This window comes from Stenella coeruleoalba (genome assembly GCF_951394435.1).
Source record: "Stenella coeruleoalba genome assembly, chromosome: 15".
NCBI classification, from domain to species: Eukaryota; Metazoa; Chordata; class Mammalia; order Artiodactyla; family Delphinidae; genus Stenella; species Stenella coeruleoalba.
The window spans coordinates 80,070,258-80,089,624 of NC_137161.1; the positions used below are offsets into that span (position 1 = coordinate 80,070,258).

A 19,367-nucleotide genomic window follows, 5' to 3' on the forward strand; every position below is an offset into this window, starting at 1 on the left:
AAAGTTGAGAAACAGTGCTATTTAACTCCACCGGCACAGAGTAATAAGAGCAGTGTGTGTCAGCAGGGGCAGACATTGGTCATCTAGTTCTCACAGTTACCCTACGGGAGACAGACCGGTATCATTCCTACTTACAGGCGGAAAAACTGAAGCCTAAGAGTTCAGTGATTCACCTGAGGTCACACGGCTAGTGAGTGACAGAACTGAGGTTGACCTAAGTCTGCTCTGGGAAGCACTGCCTGCCCTGTGCGGCCAGATGGTGGCCAGCCCCGCTCCCCGCCTCCGCCCTGCCCCGCCACGGCACGGCAGCGGGGCCCGGGGCTGTGTCCACGGGAGCCGAGGGAAGTCAGGGAGACACACTTCAGCAGCACTGACACGTGGGTCTCAAATGTCTCAGAAGACTATCAGGGTCCACCTGTAGCCTCCGGGGAGGGGAGCCCAGCCCCCGAGCTAGCTGAGGCTGCGTGTGTGTGTCTCCACGTGCTTGGAACTGTGTGAACAGGTAGGTTCAGGGCTATCTCGTGAAGGGAACAGAAAGCAGAGGGCGGACTAGGGTAGAGAAAGAGATTTACAAGAACGAAAGAAAGGAGAACAATAAAAGATTTGCGCTAAAGGGAGAAGCAGCAAAAGCTTTACGGAAGAGGAGGAAGTGCAGCACACGTGGGAATCGTACAGTCTGCATTGCCTGCTGCAGAATTTTTAACGTAGGCTAGACTGGGGGGCAAAGCTTATTTTCATCTATTTTAAAGGGATACAAATTATTTTAATAACTCTCATTTAGTGAGCGCTCATATGTGCTGGTTGTTATACTAGGTACATTCTAATCCTTACAACTGGAAAAAGCATTACGTCCATTTTACAGATGCAGCAACTTAGACTAGGGAGTTACTTAACATGCCATTTTATGATTAGAACTCAGACAGAATTGAGAAGATGATCTTCTCCCCCTAAAATGAATGTGGTGAAGAGTCAAGAGGCTACAAAGAAATGAGCCTGGTCTGTCCAGCCAGCCCCCTCGCGCTGGGTGGGTGACCGATCGTCTATGGAGATCACAGGAAGTGCTGTGCCCTGGGTCACCCGCTGTTGTGTCTGAGGGGTCAGATGCCTCGGCCTCCCGCGGGGGCTGGTTATGAGCATCCCTACCAGTGAGAGTTGACGGGGGCCCTGCAGCTGCTCAGGGACTTTGGGATGTGAGGAGGGGCCTGGGCCCCAGTGAGACAGTAACTCTTCTGTGACACAAGATGGCGCCCAGAGCCTGTGCAGGAGGGAGTGGAGGCCTAGGAAGCCCCCAGAGATCTATTTGTGGAGGCTGAGGTCCTTTCCTGCTGGCCCAGGAGCAGCACAGCAGGGAGTGGTCCGGCCAGGGCCCGAGCACAGGAGGCGGCTTCGAGAGGGATGCCTTCTGGCAGAGCAGCAGCTCCAGAGCCGCGTGGGGCTCTTGTTGAAAGTGTGATGGACGTACTGGGTTCATGATACCATTCTCTCTGCTTTTATGTCTGAAATTTCCCATGATAAAAAGTCACAAAGTTTTGCGTGTGTGTGTGTGTGTGTGTGTGTGTGTGTGTGAGACGTGGCACCAGGCCTCTGGAGCCTGCAGCACTGCCGGCAGCTGCCTGGAGCTGCCCACGGCTGCAGCCTGTGTCAGAGCCTTGGTCTGCAGCCTGAGGGCGGGCAGGGCAGGAGCCCCCCGGAGGGCCCCGGCTGGCGTGGCAGCCGCTGCCTGGGCACGTGGTCCTGGCGTGGCAGGCACTCGGCCCAGGGCAGCAGAACACATGCATATCTGAGAGCACTGGCTGTGAAGCCTAACAGCCCACGTTTAGATTCCTGCTTAGGCCAGCTTGAAGTCAGGTAAGTTTCGTGATGCCAGAGCCCCGTTTTCCCTGGATAATAACATCTCTACCGGATGGAGTTTTGTGGGCTGAGTGAAGTCTCAGCACAGTGTCTGCAAATAGGAGGCACTCTGAAACTAGAAGTCTCTAGAGCAGAGACTCTCCCTCCCCCTAGGAGCCCAGCCCGCTCCCCGGCTGGGTGAGGACAGTGGTGCCCGGCTGGAGGTGAGCAGCACACGCCCCCGGTGAACTCAGAGGGTACGAGCCTGGCTCCACCCGCCCCCGGCTCAGGCGCGCTGGCCGTGGGGCCGAGCACAGTCACGTGGGTGGTTGTGATGCCCGCTCTTTGGTGAGGTCCCCTGCAGAAGCTGAGGAAGGGGGGCGGTCACAGCTGCCTACGGCCAGACCAGCAGCTGGTGCCCACTCTTCCACATCTAAGGGATTCAGCAGCCGCCAGGTGAGCTCGCAGCATTAAAGGTGACCCAGGACTGTCCCCTCCAAGGGGAGGACTCAATGACGAGGTGCGGCACGTGCAGTGCAAACCAGGACACGGAGCAGGTGTCACTTCCTGCCACCGAGGAAATCCCTCAGGGTTTCTCCTGTGTCGTAACCTGCGGCAGAACGCTGCTCAGCATTTGAGAGGGCTCAGGGTACGTCTGGAGAAGAGAGCTGCTCTTAGCTCTCTAGGAGGTCGTATCCTCTGCAGCCCCAGAGACTATAACGTAACGGCAAGAGAGAGGTCTGTCCTGGCAGGAATTTGCTCTGCTGTTCTCCGGGCTGGGTGACCTCCAAGGAGGTGGCTAACTTCTCTGAACCAGAGACTTCTTATTTACAAATGCATTTTTCAACCACCTCTTTGTGGAAGCCCTTCCATGTGGTACTCGTGCGATGAAGTGTTTTAATACCCCACCCATCCAACAAAACAAAAGACAACAAAGGAGCCACCACCATGTGGCCTTATTCTCCTGAAGAAGAAAAAGGTACACTGGTCGCCAGGGTGACTGAGGAATGATCACAGTGCCCCCCAGGGCTAAATGCCTGTGGGCTCAGGCTGCTGGGCAGAAAAAGCCACAAATCTTCCCAGTCCTTTTCGGTCCTCATCGGTGGATGACCGTCAGAAGACCCTTCACCCTGCCTTACAGTCCCCTGGGCATGGACCAGTGTGCCTCCTCAGCTCGGTGCGAAGCCTTTAAAAGCAACAGCGCGTTTATAAATGAGAAAGCGATTGGCTGGGGCAGGCGGCAGGGAGTTACCTTTCTTTTCCATCCGTTTCATGTCCATCAGCTTCTCCACGTTGTTGGGGTCGTTCAGCCACAGCTGCATCCGGACAAAGGGCTCCCGCCCCTTCAGACTGAGCTTGTGCCAGGGCTTCGGGCGAGCCAGGAGGTCGGAGACGGAGCCTTGGGTGAGCCCTAGGATGGTCTCCCCAAACAAGCGCTGACCTAGAGAGAGAACACGACCAAGAGTGATGTCACTGCCGAGCCCCAGGGATCTGGCGGAAGCAGCATGTGTCAGGTTAAAATCAGAAATGGGGGTTCGAGACCCACAGTCTGATCAGCTGGGTCCTGGCTCAGAGGGAGCACTTTGTAGAAGCACTTCCTCAACCAGACTGGTACCAGACTCCACTGGTGATGGAGTCAGTATTACTCTTGCGTTCCAGCTACACACAAGGTTTCTCTCAAAAAAGCCTCTGGGCTTCGGATGAACCGAGGCCTGGAGGACACCTGCGGCTTTTATCAGAGGTGGTTAATCCCAAATCCGAGCTCGGGAAGTTGAGCAGCTCATGGGGAGACCTTCCTTTTACAGCCTCAAACCACAGGGCCGTCTGCACTGGCTCCCTTCACGATTAGTGAGGTTACCAGGTCCTGCTGAGAAAACAGGCCACTTGACCCAAGGTCACAGCAGGAAAGAGAAGAAGAAAGAGCCCCTCAGCTTTATTTTCCTGAAAAGCAGGCCATTTCCAACTCTAAAGTCTGTGCCCGCAGTTCAAGCAGCCCGCTCCCCAGGCTGATCAGAGGCTACCGCGCTCTGGAGCGCACAGCGCCGCTAGGTCTGCAATGTTCGTCGGAGGCTTAGAAAGAAAATGTCTCTTCTCTGAGAGCCATTCAGCTGCCGGTGAAGAGCGGCCACCACTTTTTTTTTTTTTTTTTTTTTGCGGTACGCGGGCCTCTCACTGTCGTGGCCTCTCCCGTTGCGGGGCACAGGCTCCAATGCGCAGGCTCAGCGGCCACGGCTCACGGGCCCAGCCGCTCCGCGGCATGTGGGATCTTCCCGGACCCGGTCACGAACCCGTGTCCCCCGCATCGGCAGGTGGACTCTCAACCACTGCGCCACCAGGGAAGCCCCCACCACTTTTAAAGGTACGCACGAGAACCAGGCACAACCTGAAGGCCTGGACGGGAGGACTTAAATGAACAGGACTGCTAGTGGAAGTGGAGACCGGGATCAGAGGCCAGTGTCTGGTACCATAAAGCCTATGGATCACGACACCGGCTCTGCCTCTTAGTGCAGGGGGACCGTGGACGACCGGCTTGTTCCCCCTGCGGCTCATGTCCTCCATCTGTGAGAGGGAAACACCCCCAGCTGCGCTCACAGCAGTTACAAGAGCACTGCCTCGTAAGAAGCGGGACTCTAAGCAAAAGTTTACTGTACGGAAAGCTTTGGATTTGAGAAGTGAAGTTTTTCTGATATCAGTCATTTTAACTGAGATATACATTTACTGATTTTGGTAAACCTGTGGTTGCTCTGCTTTTTAAACTCTCAGTTTAACCTATAAACACATCCTAGGTCCTTACCATTTTTTCGTTGTGGTAGTTTCCAACAAACTTTACCTAATTCTAACCTGGCAAGTGAATCTCATTTCATTCCAAGGAGCTTGTTATGTTCAGGAAAGCGATATATATGAACAGCTAGTTACTATTTGCTTGACCCACCCAGTTGCATGGGGCGGGGGGTGGGGGTGGGGGGCGGAAAGCAGGAGATTATTCTTAGAAAATTATCTGTATTACTTGTAGAGGTTTCACAGCAGTGGCTCTCAATCATTTTTGAGTCCCAGACACATTTGAGAGCCTGAAGAAAGCTACTGGCCCTCACCCTTTAAAATGTGTGCACACACACACAGCCTGCTATGACTTTAAGAGACTAACCCATGAACACCCCCAAGATCCCAGGTCAAAGGTTAAGAGGATGACTGAGTCTTGACCAAGCTGCCTAACTCGTCTGTAACTTGGCCCCCTTCGTGGCTATTACTCCTCTCACACACCCTGGGAGTGGAGGCATCTTCTTTCCCGGAGAAGCCAAGACCAGCTGAGCAACCGTGAAGATGCCTCTCATCTCCAAATCCAGGGTGACGCTGCGATGGAGCCTCTTCTGCTCAAAGAGGAGGAGGTCGTCTCCCTGGTGTGAAAAGTTTCACCCCTCAGATCACAGATTTGCCTTCACAGCAAATCTCAACCCTGCCTGCCGGGCTCTCCCGTGACGCCATCCAGATGCTCCTGGGCTCGGCTGACTCTGCCCTGCTCTGCACGATCCCCACCCCCTCCCCCAGGCTTCAGAGCTCCACTGGGCACGCCCCCATCGGTGGTCGGAGTGTATGGCCTGAGTTGGCTCCGGCCGGCATGCTTGTCTTCCAAGAGGTCCTGGTTGGGGCGCAGGGGTGGGGCGGGGCTGGGCTGGGACTGACCTTAGACCTCTAACACCCTCATGAACCCTTATTGCTCACAACTGTAGGACGTTTTAGGTTCTTACAGGCAGCCTGTGAATGTTTAACCCTCTGGCTGGCTCAGCCTGAGGCCCCCCTTCCACTCTCTCCTCCTGAGGACTCCCGACGGGAGACGACCTGCCACCTCCTGACCCAGCAGCGGGGGAGGGAACCTACCCAGGTTGTTGTCGGTCAGCACCTCCTTGACCCGCTTGGTTATGCCGTAGGTGTCCAGCTCTGGAGACATGGCCACCAGCTCTTGAATGCTGAGAGCCGAGTGTCCGGAGAGAGGCAGTGGCGTGGTGGGCTGGGAGTCTGAAGCGGGCGGGTCGCTGGGTTCCGGAGGTTTGCCGTCCTTACTTGTTTCAATGGGGGGACAGGGCTGCTGGACCAGTTCAGTCAAACTCTTCACTGACTCGCTAGAGCTCATCGGTGATTCGGGTGCAGGGCTGCAGCTGGCAGAGGTCTTTGGAGTGCTTTCTGTAATCAAAGCACACAGAAAACCGAGGCTGAAAACAGCTGCCTTTCACCATGTGCGTCTACTTTCCTGATCTAGGAATTACTAATTAAACGTCTGTTTAAGAAGGAGACAGCATGGCGGTCTATGGATTTAAATGAATTGTTTCACAGTTTTTTGGCTGAGAATTAACCTTTCAAATTCTGTATTAAAAAATAAAAAACAGCAACAGAAGAAGAACTAGGGGTTTAAAGAGAAGGTCTGAAGGCTCAATAAAGGGCATTCTGTTAAAAAATACGTCCTATTAGTCACGCGCTATCACCGTCAGGATTTCTTCCGATGGAACCCCCTAATTCTATAATTCAGAAGTACCTTGGCTAGATTATAATTTGCATACGTATTTTGTCCATAATTTCCAGCACAAAATGAATAGACATAGTATTTTAAATGAGGGCTGCCTACGGTGCGTGGTCACCACAGCGATGAAGACCCTTGAAGGTGAGACGTAAGTCCTCGGCCGCCTAGTGCTGAGCTGCGACCCCAGGTCGGTTCTCACTGTGATCCCGGAGGGCTCCATGGCGCCCTACCTGGAGGGAATCGATGGAAGAGGAGTGCCCACCCTGCTCTCTGCCAGAGCCCAGGACGTGCTTCTGAAAGCCTAGCTCTCTGTCTATGCCATGCTGTCACCAACACCAGAAGAGACGGGGCCAGCGTGGGCAGTCAGGTCTCCACGCTCTCCTTTCGTAAGAAGGAGCTGTCTTGTTGCAGGTGCCCGGCAGGGAGTGCCACCGTGCTCTGTTGCTGAGTGGTCCCTTCGGGCCTCTCTGTTAGCATTACCCGTAAAACCCGACATCCGTTCTAGTTTTGGGATGCCTGGAATAAGGGCTTTTGCCATTTCCTAATTTCCAAATACAGAGAAAACGCAAAGTGACCTAGCACTGCGGTCCTACCTGCCTTTGGCCCAGAGTCTGGGTTCAGTCTCTGCCCCCACTCCCTGCTCCCACCAGGCACGGCACACGGGGAGATCCCACAGCACCCTGTGTGAGGGGCCAGGCCAGGCGCTGTCACAGGGCTCTACAGCTCCAGAGAGATGACAGCTCATGAGGCCGGGCCACGCACTGAGTGTGAGCACACGTGGGCGCCCCCCCCACCCCCAATACCCGCGACCTGACTAAAGAAAATGTAAAACTAAGGAGCAACTGAATTGTAACTGATCGTATAACTGGAGGGTCCTTCGATGGACATACGATATCCAGGAGGACAACCTATTCTCAACTCAAGAGGATGGAAACTGTATTCCAGATACAAGGGATATTTTGTATAAATACCTAGAAAGAGAAAATCCCCAATAAAACAACTGCAATTCAACCGATAAACCCATCTGTCGCCCTAAACCAGGACAGAGTTCCACCATCACATAACGCTGTGTCCTCAACCTGGAAAATCAGGTTAAAAATAAAACCCCCCCAAAAAACACTGGTTTGTGAAGCTGTGAAGGAGACAGACGTAAACAGCAGAAATGGTCCATATAAATCCTTAAGGCAAGCTGAATCCTACAAATCGGATTTCTCCTCTCGACTCACCTCCAGGTCATCGTACAACTGGATATAAAACCCAGCAAACGTTATTTTTGAATCTGAAGCAGCAATGGAATTGCACTGTGAACTTGCCCTGAGTCACCCAGGCGAGGGACCAATTTGGCAGATCATTTATCTTGCTCACTGTATACTGTCAAGGATGGCATGAATTCCCCACATGATAAACAGATTTCTTCTCAGGTTTGTGTCCTTTAACCCACAGCAAGGTCAGAATCATGGCTGCCTGGAGAACACACCGGCCGGCACTGCTGCCCGAGCACCACCCGTTTTGTTCTGGGCACCGGCGCAGGCGGGCGCCCTGAATAGCTCGAGTGGAGGCATGTTTCTTTCTTCCAGGCATCCTCAGCAAGACACTCGCACGCATTTTTGCCAGGAAAACCCTCTGAGAGAACCGACCAGAGGTGCTCGCCACACGTTACTCGTGTCCCTCTGTGCTCCCAACCGTGACTGCAGACAAAGGTAACCACCCCCCCAACCGAGATCAACACCCCACTGGGCCTGGGAACGTACTGGGTGGCTGGTATCTGCACCTCCACCCTGAGTCTGTGTCTAAACTGCACTGGCTGAGTGACAATTGTTCACCAACAGACACAGGTGCACACAGGTGCCACCGTGGTCTCAGGTCACCGAGAGCAGAATCGGGCCCACGTTTCTGGGGCGGCCTCGCTGGACACACCACGAATCCACAGGCTCGGAACATCATATTGGAAAGTAATTCAATTCTCTAGAAAGCTACTTCCAGTAAGCACCACAAAACCAGACCCATCAACCAGCTCCCATCGACCCCTGGTGAGGGGACCGGGCCCCTCGATGCCGGGAGGACAGGTGCCCGTATGATTCACCATCTTGACAGAGCAAGAAACATGGTCAACAGAGAAGAAGAAATATTTGCTTTTCCAAAAATTAGCAAATGGAGCCCTCTGACTAAAACAAGACTTTTTGAAAGAACACGGCTTTGTGCTCTTCTGTGTAACTAAAAATAATTTAAACAAGAAAAGAAGGAGGAGCCCTGGGCTTGGCACTAAGGCACTGAGCCTGGGGACGGGGGCTGCCTCTACCAGCTGGCAGTGCTAACTTGAATGGGATTCCTAACTTCCCGCAACATCCCGGTTTCCTCATCTGAAAAATGCAGACAGGGTTGTAATGAGGAACGAATCTGCCACATGGTCAGCGCTAAGGAAACCTGATTTCGATGTTAAAAAAAAAAGAGTAGTTACTAAATTGAACATATTTGTCTATATAAAGGCCCCCTGGGACTTCCCTGGTGGTACAGTGGTTAAGAATCTGCCTGCCAATGCAGGGGACACGGGTTCAAGCCCTGGTCCCGGAAAACCCCACGTGCCACGGAGCAACTAAGCCCGTGGGCGACAACTACTGAGCCTGCGCTCTAGAGCCCGCGTGCCACAACTACTGAAGCCCACGTGCCTAGAGCCCGTGCTCTGCAACAAAGAGAAGCCACGGCAATGAGAAGCCCACGCACCACAACGAAGAGTAGCCCCCACTCGCCACAATTAGAGAAAGCCCGCGTGCAGCAACGAAGACCCAACACGGCCAAAAAAAAAAAAAAAAAAAAAAAGGTCTCCCCTGCACGTAGTGTAAATCTCATGATTTATTGCTGTTTCTTCCATGGTTCCTGGCGCACGACTGAGATGCTGGTGATAGACTCAACAGCTACAGCTTGTGTGATACCATTTAGATGACATTCTGGAAAAGGTAAAACTACAGGGACAGAAAACAGAGCTAGTTTTGGAAATCTAGATCTAGATTTGGAAAAATCTAGATCTAGATTTGGAAAACAGATCTAGTTTAGGAAAACATCCCTAGTGTTGCTAGGGATGAAGGGAAGGAGTTGCCTACAAAGGGGCACGAGGGAATTTTGGGAGGCTGATGGAATTACTCTATATCTTGATTACTGAGATGCACAGAAGGCTTCTATGCGGGCAGTGAATTTTACTGTATGTGAATTACGTGTCATTATCAACTTACTTAGGACAAAAGCGCCAGCAGGAAGAACGAGTGAAGATGCATTATTCCATACTTCTTTCACTCATTCCCTAAGTGTGTGGAGTCAGGCCAGTGGGAATACGGCAGTGAACGCAGCACACAGCAGGGGGGTGGGGACGCTGATGTGGCCTGGGGATCAGAGACCTCCTGGGAGGGTGACATTTCAGGGGGACTTCAGCCATGAACAGGAATTAGCCAGCTAAGTTGGGAGGAGTAGCAGTGACAAGGAAGGGAGATAGATTGTTCCAGACACCTGGTGGGTTTCAGTCATCAATAAAATTGAGTGTAGCAAGAATATGAGGCAAAGAGAGGTGGTCCCCAGGGGCTGGGTTGTGCAGGGCCTTTGAATTGGTTAAGGTGTCTGTTTTAATTTTGGGGCAGTCGGGAGCCAGGGCACGTTCATACGATATAACACGTGCTATAAACAGCGGCAAGAGGGTCAGGACTACAGCCACGTGGACCAGCATGAAAGCGTAACGGTGAGCCCACAAAGCAAGGCGCAGAATGAAACAGGTGACAACATTGGTGCACAGGCCGAAAGCCTGCACGCGCTACGTGCAGTGTGTGGCAGTTAGACCCGCAGTGCGGGTATAAAATCACGTCCAGGAAAGACAAAGTGCACGTTCAGGACGGACGGTAGCTGACTTCTAGGAGGAATGAGACTAGGGAGAGGCTGATGTTTTATTTCTTAAAAATACAGGATTGGGCTTCCCTGGTGGCGCAGTGGTTGAGAGTCCGCCTGCCGATGCAGGGGACACGGGTTCGATCCCTGGTCCGGGAAGATCCCACGTGCGAGGAGCAACTAAGCCCGTGCGCCACAACTACTGAGCCCGGGCACCTAGAGCCCGTGCTCCGCAACAAGAGAAGCCACCGCAGTGAATGAGAGGCCCGCGCACCGCAATGAAGAGTAACACCCGCTCGCCGCAACTAGAGAAAGCCCGCACTCAGCAATGAAGACCCAACACAGCCAATGATAAATAAAATAAATAAATAAATAAAAGAAACCCTATCCTATGACCTGTTGTAACAGCAGCTAGTGCTCAAGCAAACGTTTCTTGCACACTCACTGTGCGCCAGGCACTGCTGAGGCACGGATCCACGTGCCCGGACCTCAGAAATGCGACGGTGAGGCCCTCAAAGCCAACCCACCTGTAGGATGAGGGAAGGGAACGGAAGCACCTTTACAACCTCGCCTGAACGCAGCCGCGGGCTAAGGGCATTTACACGCTGGTTCATTCGATCCTCACGGTAGTCCTGTGGCGGAAATATAAACCCCGCGCTCCAGGCGAGGAAACCGAGGCTCCGACGGGCATTGTGACTTGGCCCAGGCCACTTGGGTGGAGCGAGGAGCTGACCAGCTCAGGAGTGGAAAGCCCCCAGCGGCCAGGCACTGCGGTATCACAACAGCCTGCCTCTGCCTTCATTCATTCATTCACTCGCCCAAGCAAACTCTTTTAGAGCACCTGCTCTGTGTCGTACACTCTGCTCAGCAGTGGGGATAAGACAAAATTTTTTGTTTTGCTTTATTTTGTTTTATTTTTGGCTGTGCCTCGCGGTTTGTGGGATCTTAGTTCCCCGACCAGGAACTGAACCAGGGGCCGCGTCCTAACCACTGGACCACCAGGGAAATCCCCAAGGATAAGAGAAATTAGAGACCTTGCTCTCAGAGAGTCTGCAGCCTGCAGGACTGGGGCAACTGAAAATGCACAATTCGCTTTAAGAGCCCAGCTACACAGACCATCTATCCAATTCTGATGGCAATAGTAAGGTGTTACATTTAAAAAGTGATCTGTGTGGATGAATTTTGGGGGGAAGGCTTCGAATCTTGCAGAAGAGTAGCCCGGTTAGGAAGACACAGATAGTGACTCAAGGCCCTCTGAAATACACAGAGCTTTCAGGAACTATAAAAGGATTACGAAAAATATTATATTCCAAAAACAGCAGGCAAACAACAGCTGCCTTAGGTTTTCATAGAAGCCAACTGAAAATCCATGCCCGCCGTCACTTCCAACTGAAAATCCACGCCCGCCGTAACTTCCAACTGAAAATCCACGCCCGCCGTGACTTCCAACTGAAAATCCACGCCCGCTGTGACTTCCAACTGAAAATCCATGCCCGCCATGATTTTCAGAGACAAATCTCTCCGCAGATTACCCAATCCTCTGTTTAAATCTCCATACCCAGCCCTCTATCTGCAGTAATAATATAACCCCAATTCCATTTAGTGTTCATTTGAGCAGTCAGGATAAAGTCATTTCTGATTATCTCCCCACTGTGTAAAAAACAGCTTGAAGGTAGGAAGTCAGTAAGCATTTTCACCAAAAAGTAATTATTGTAAGTGACATTTTTACTGCTGGCATGCCATAAGGCGCACTGCGCGTTCAGAAGGACAAGTTGCTGAAACAAAATGACAGGGTACTCTGTGACATTCTGACAAGAACCCAAACATTATTTAACTGGCGGCTGGTCTGATGCACCGCTTTTCATTATGTCCATAGTTTAGGCTTTGAGCCCGCGCCAAGCCAGGAAATTCCAAGCGACTCCACAGACTGTCAAGTATGGAAGATGGGAGAGAGAAGGAGAAGTCTGGGGGAGCAGTGGGGTCACGGCCTGGCGCATGGAAACACGACTGAGGGAGGGAGGAAGAGGGGTCCCGGGGAGGCAGAGGGCGGAGACGGAGCCCGAGGGGAGACGGGAGCCTCGGCGCTGCGAGCGGCACGGCCGTGCAAGGACCTACAGAAGGTTCTGGAGTGCCCGGTGCTGGCGTCCTCGGTCCAGCGGGAGCCCTGGTGGCCTGGAAGGACCCTGCCCAGCTTGAGGGGCCTCGGCAGTGAGGACAGCTCAGAGGCCACCGCAGGGTGACCGCCCGCCCGGGGCGCTTCCCGGCCGAGTTCAGATGTGGAGATCGTGGAGGGGACACAGAACCCAAGCCGAAACACAGGGACGTGCTCACGGCTCACGCGGCTCCTGTCTGAAGAGACCCCCCCCCCCCCCCGCCCACCACCTGAGGGTTCATGGCCGCCGGGCCTCTTTAGAAATAACGAGCTTCTCTGTGTCGAAAGTAAACAGCTGCCTAATTTGCCCGCCTGGGTTTTAGTGCCACATGGTGACGTCAGACCCTCTCTCTAACATCCCCGAGCACCAAACCTTTCCTGGGGGGCGGCGGGGGGGGCTCCCTGCCTCCGAGTCTCCGAGCAGATGCTCGTCACCCATCGGGACCCCCATCCTATTTCTCCAGCCACATATCTCCGTTAGGCACAGCCAACATAAAAACGTGGAGTTTTCGATTGGCATTGGCATATACACACTGCTACATATAAAGCAGGTAACTAGTAAGGACTAGCGCTGTAGAGCACAGGGAACTCTACTCAATGCTCTGTAACGGCCTATATGGGAAAAGAATCTAAAACAGAGCGGCTGTATGTATATGTATAACTGATTCAGTTTGCTGTACACCTGAAACTAACACAACGTTGTAATTCAACTCCACCCCAGTAAAAATCCAAAAAACCCATAAAACACGGAGCATTTTGCTTTGCGTATGTGTGGTCTTTGGACTGATTAGCAGAGGCTTGAAAGAAAATACGTGGAGACGTTCATAGACGTCTCGGAGACACGCAGGACCTTTCACACCCCTCCCGCCACGCCACTGCACGCTTGCTATGGAGAAGGAACAGAAGTAACCTAACGACACACTAAGGCACGTCGGAGCGCGTGATGTGGCCCCACTACAGGACAGCCTGCTTTCCAAGGGCCTGCGCCTGACGCCGGTGCGGGGGTAACGGGGGGTCTCGGGCCCCATCCCCAAGGGCCTGGGCGGGTCTCCCCCTAGCCCGGGGAAAGCCCGATCCCAAAGAGGCGGCATCACACACTGGCGCCCACCCCTCCCACGGCCAGGCCCGGCCTGCCCTCCTTGCTGGCCCCGGGCTGGCAGTACTCTTTGGCCCTCAGTCAGCCTGGGCATTGCCTTAAGTCACTGAAAATCCCAGCAAACCTACCAAATCACTCACTCTTTGTTTCAATAGTAAAAAGGAGACAGTAGGTGCTGGTGTATGTGTGTGAACATTTAAAAAAGTCTGCCTAAGGAACTCTTATAGTGACTTAAAAGCCACAACAGTTTACTTATCAACAACGAAAACCCGTTTAATAAAAGCAAGGTTTGTATTTAACTTGTGCCAGCTTACATCCCCGAGCTTGACTTCCAAGCCACTTGAAGAGAGGGCCTGTGCCCTTCACTCACTAAGGGAAACTTCTAAGTGCCAGGCGGGGTGCTAGGAGGTGGGGCACAGTGGTGACCCAGGCAGACATCACTAAGCAGCTGGCTGTCACAAAGACCTAGGAGGGGGACGTCCAGGGGGTGATGGCAGCTCACAGCGCTGTGACACTGAAGCTGAGGCTGGGGAGGAGGGAACAAGAAAGAGACAGAGGTGGCGGGGTGGTGGTGCGGCGGGCAGGGTCACACACTGAGAAGGCGGGACTTTAACCCCAGGGAAGGGGCTGAAGGAGGGGAGGGCCCAAGCCCGATGTGCGATCTGGAGGGATGGTTCTGGAGGTTTAGGAAACAGAAACTGTGTGAGTGTGAGCGTGTGAGTGTGAGCGTGTGTGTGTGTGTGTGTGTGTGTGTGTGTGAGAGAGAGAGAGAGAGAGAGAGAGAGAGAGAGGGGGCAGGGTAAGAGGGAGGGGGGATTGAGGTGAGCTGCCCGGGCCGTGGCTCAGGGGACCACGGGGACGGCGGTGCTTTCACAGTTCTGGGGAGAAAAGGCTGAGCTCCATTTTGGTTGCGTTTCACCGGAGGGGATGACGAACCCGTGGCGGGAAGTCGGCGCTCGAGGGAGGGAGGAGGCGGAAGGGCCGTCCTTGGCAGGTCGCCTCTGTCCTGGCGCAGCACGTGGGGCAGAGGGTGAGGCTGTGATTCTCGAGTCTGTCGGGGCCCCTTCCATCAGGCACCGCCTTGTGCCACCTGCGCTTCCCTCACTCTTGGGGTGCTTTCTCACCCTCCTCTTTTCTCCCTGAACCGAACCAGGAAAGCACATGGCGGGGAAGGATCTCAGCACCTGGGGAAGCTGCCCAGGAGCGCTCACCCGAGGGCTGGGCGCTGCCGGGCACTCGGGATTGCAAATTTGCTGCCCCTCAGGCTTCCATGATTCTTCTTGTGCATCTTTTACGGGCTCTCAAGGAAATACGCGTGTCCAAAGCAGAGTTTGGGAATGTTGAAAATGAAAAACCTTCCTTAAGTTACAATTCAACTTTGGTAGTGAACTCCCAGGCTGGCGAGGCTGCGGGGACCACCCTGGTGACACCGCTGGGCCGGCCTCAGGAGCAGTGCTCCCCCTGTTCCTAGCTTTTCTGCAGATCCATACTGCTTTAGAAATAACGCTTTCAAATTACCTTCAATAACCTTATTACCGAACCAGCTGTGTGCATGAACACTATCAGCGCGTCCCTGTGCATTAAGAGAAAATGTATGTCATACAAACAGTCTAAATATATATTACTGAGATGAGTAAAAACAAACTCTCTAGTTAAATTGCTCTGCTGTAATCAAAGATTAAGCACTGTGTGTGCGTGCGTGCGCACCCGTGTGCGTGTGTTTTCTTCCTCCAGGGTTCCTTTCTGGCTTTGGGCAGGCCGGCCCATCCTTCACCGGTAGCGATTCTCTCTGGCAGGCAGCTCATACTGCCATTCTGACGGTGGCGTTCATTTCCCCAGATTTCTAAGGCTTGGAGGAGCTAAGAGGCGGTTTTCAATAGTGTTTTACTTCTGAGCCTTTTAGGCCTGCAGCTCAGCAACTTTCCTTCCCTCCAGGCACCTGGTGGACAGCAGGCTTGCAAGTGCCCATCTGCGCAGAGGCTCCAGCATTGGCCCCAAGAGCAGCCCGTCCCCTCTCGATAACCCTGCCAGGCAGCTCGGCATGCAGGTGATGTCTGGCCTGTGATGGGATGTTCCTTAGAGAATCCTTCGCTGACTGAATAGCTGGTGTGGTGGGCTGCTGCTTCCCGCCTTCCCAACAACACGCAGGTTGAGTGCACTGATCTGGCCCTACACGGGCCCCAGGCCATGCCGAGCAGAACCAAGTGACATTTTCGTTGTATGTGATGGTATCAGAGAAACCTATTAAGGGGACTTCCCCAGTGGCGCAGTGGTTAAGAATCCACCTGCCAATGCAGGGAACACGGGTTTGAGCCCTGGTCCGGGAAGACCCCACGTGCCGCGGAGCAACTAAGCCCGTGCGCCGTGACTACTGAGCCTGCGCTCTAGAGCCCACGAGCCACAACCACTGAGCCCGCGAGCCACAACTACTGAAGCCCGCGCACCTAGAGCCCGTGCTCTGCACCAAGAGAAGCCACCACAACGAGAAACCTGTGCACCGCGATGAAGAGCAGCCCCCGCTCGCTGCAACTAGAGAAAGTCCGCGCACAGCAACGAAGACCCAACGCAGCCAAAACCAGATAAATAAAATAAATTTATAAAAAAAAAAAAAAGAAAGAAAAGCTATTAAGGTACATTATTTTACACATCCTCCTAATCTCTCCATACTGCTTTACTTAATTTGTGATGAAATTGTTGAGAAAGGGTACTTAATGTACGACAGTCAGTAAAAGTAATTTATCATCTTCCTGCTCCAGTGCTCACGTTATCAGCGAACTCATTTTCTGCATTCATCATGCAATCAGCCTATTATTTGCATATTAATCAGGCAGTGGACCATGAAAGAACTGCATCCCAGCCAAATGCTGCACTATCTCAGGAGAAACACTCAGTAATTATCATACATCAGTGTTATGATGTGGTAATTGATTATAACATCTTTCTGCTGCCCCTGGGGAGCCCCTCTGCTCACCCAGCTCCAGGCACTCTGGACAGATTGCTCTTTTCCTCCCCAAATCAAAGTCACCACTGCTGCTCTCTCCAAGTGCTATTTCTGTGGGGTACTGATCCTCCTCTTCCAATCTCATGAGGTATTTAAGCTACGTGGAACACACTGACTGTAACTCAGAGACGAGAGGGTCTAGCCAGGAGGAAAGCGCATCCCTCTGGACTCAGCCTCTTGGCTTCAGAGGTGCCGCTCCAGCTTCCGAGAAAGTTTCCTTGTCGAGAGAAATGCGGCAACTTCAGTCCCTCCTCATCGCAAAGTTGGTACAAAGGCAGTTTGGCTGCTTTATTTAGGTGCCAAATGACAGACTAATTTTGGCCCTCTTGTAAAGGACAAACCCAACATCTGCCAATTCAGACTCGGGCTATATTTAGGAATCCAGTTCCACAGGGAAGAACAAAACACAAAATCAAGATGAAGCCGGTGACGGAAGCCGCCTGGCTCGCTTCGTTCTCTCTGGGCCCCCCTTTCTCACTCCTGAGCATGACCCTGGCCCAGGGACCAGTCAGCAGGGGGCTGGGCCCCAGGTCCTGGGCTGGCTGAGGGCCACTAGCAGGGAGAGGGCATGAAGCTGAAGGGCGGGGCTGTCCTTGCACGGGAAAGAACCCTGGGCCCCTGCGCATACCTTCCTTGGATCTAGCCTGGAAGGGGTTTCAAAGCAGCATGGACCCGCATCACAGGCCAGATGGGTCAACACTTTCTGCTGCAAAACTTCATAAACCGGGCTCTGACTGTGCCACTGTTTTGTTGCTGGGTTCCCTTCCCTCTGCCCAGCTCCCAGCCTGAACACAAGGGCATGCCTCTTGGGGTAACTGAGGCATCTGATTTCCTGTTAAGTGTTCATCTTGGATCTGATTTTATTTTATTATTATTTAATAAATTTATTTATAAATCATTTCCACTTTGATCCACTTAGGGATCAAAGGTATTAGTGCTGCGCTTGGCACATAAAAGGTGCAAGTATATGAGTTGCTTCATTGTACTCTTACCGCCTTTTAAAAATTACCTGAGGATTTTTAAGCATTTAAGCTTCTTCATCCTTCCCTGGAAGCAAACCATTGAAAACTGAAGTCCTCATTTGCACCTGTGACCTACTTTTGCCTCTTGGACTGAATGCCCAATGTACTGCAAATTCCCTTCTCCAAAGAAAGTCTACGGGGAAGAGAAGGGAGCCGTGTCCAGAGGCCCGTGACGAAGGCCTGCCGGGGCCTTCTCCTAACGGGCAGCTGGGGCGTGCCAGCACTGAGGGCCCAGGCCACGCACCCCAGCGCAGCCGAGCGGGACGGCGCTGCCGCTCCCCTGTGCCCATAGCCACCCCTGTATCCAGACGAGATGGCCTGGCTCGGCACTAGTTTGCCCCAAATGGCCTGAGCGATGACCTGTAGTCTTACTCTTTTTTTTTTTTTTTTTTTTTTTGCGGTACGCGGGCCTCTCACTGTTGCGGCCCCTCCCGCTGCGGAGCACAGGCTCCGGACGCGCAGGCTCAGCGGCCACGGCTCACGGGCCCAGCCGCTCCATGGCACGTGGGATCCTCCCGGACCGGGGCACGAACCCGCGTCCCCTGCATCGGCAGGCGGACTCTCAACCACTGCGCCACCAGGGAAGCCCTGTAGTCTTACTCTTGAAGCTCAAGATTTTGGGTGAACTTCATGGAATGGCAGGTGGACTGACAATGTTCAAAGATGGATGGCATTTCAGGGAAGCCAGGAATCTGGAGAACTGCATGAAGGTCATCCTGCAGCTGACCCTTTGCGCCGGCTGCCACCCAGCAAGGCTCTCCCTTGATAGTCTCCGCCCAAGGAGTGAGTGCTGGACCGGCTTTCTGCTTTAAAGCCAGGAGCCTGACGTTTCATGTGTGCACGTACATTGTTCTATAGCTATCTGTGTGCGCACGAAATGACATAATGGCAGTGGTTTCAAGGGCAGCAGTAGGAAAGCAAACGCTCAACTAGCACTTCCTCTGTGCGAGCCACTGCCCTGGAGGCTTTTATACATGAACTCATTTAAAACTCCTGAAGGTCTAGGAGATAGGTACTTTATTTTTCCTATTTTAAAGAAGAAACGGAGACACAGAGAGGTCAAGTCACTCGCCCAAGGCCACACAGGTGCTCAGTGGCCGAGATGAGACGAGCCCTCTGCAGTTGGCTCTGAGCCACCGCGTCCTGCTGCTGCTCACACGTGCTCAAGGCTGCTCGCCGCAGGATCGTTTCCTAGGTTCTGCTGTTAAAAATCAATCTAGGGGGCTTCCCTGGTGGCGCAGTGGTTGAGAGTCCGCCTGCCGATGCAGGGGACGCGGGTTCGTGCCCCGGTCCGGGAAGATCCCACGTGCCGCGGAGCGGCTGGGCCCGTGAGCCGTGGCCGCTGAGCCTGCGCGTCCGGAGCCTGTGCTCTGCAACGGGAGAGGCCACAACAGTGAGAGGCCCGCGTACCGCAAAAAAAAAAAAAAAAAAAAATTAAATATCTCTCACTAGTGATTGGTTAAATAAAGTATGGTATGTCCAGATACAGGAATTCCCTACAGCAGTGAAAAGAGGAGGAAATTCTTTATGTCCCAGCCTAGGGCAGTCTCTACAGACTATTGCCAGGTAAGAAAAGCAAAGCACACCTTGAGCACTGCGTGCTCCCTTCTGTGTGCAACGAACATCTAGATGCAGACTCTCTGAAGGAAACGAACAGGAGGGCCTTGGGGGAAAGCACCTGGGGGCCTGGGGATGAGGGAGGAGGGCGATTTATTTTTGAAAAAGGGTGTAAGCTCTTTTAAATCCTGCATTTTGTAGCCATGATGCATTTTACTTATTCAAAGAAAAAAAAAACAACCCCCAAAACCCACAAACCATAATTAAAAATAAAAGTTTCTTACTCTGGGTTACTCTGATTCTCTCGTCTTTTTTTGGAGAGACCCAGT

The 19,367-nt window shown here is 53.0% G+C and overlaps 1 protein-coding gene across 11 annotated transcripts in view; it reads right to left on the reverse strand.

The window, feature by feature from the left end:
• The window catches only part of CUX1 (cut like homeobox 1), a 371,021-nt gene that overhangs the window by 35,307 nt on the left and 316,347 nt on the right, over positions 1–19,367 (reverse strand). For 7 of the 11 annotated variants that reach the window (XM_079944247.1, XM_079944244.1, XM_079944243.1 and 4 more), the window contains exons 21-22: positions 5,707–6,009; positions 3,083–3,271 (exon numbers count right to left, since the gene is read on the reverse strand). The exons of the other annotated variants lie outside the window; for them this stretch is intronic. In XM_079944247.1, coding sequence (XP_079800373.1) covers positions 3,083–3,271; positions 5,707–6,009 — 492 coding nt within the window. The remainder of the gene's footprint in view (positions 1–3,082; positions 3,272–5,706; positions 6,010–19,367) is intronic. 11 annotated transcript variants of the gene reach the window in all.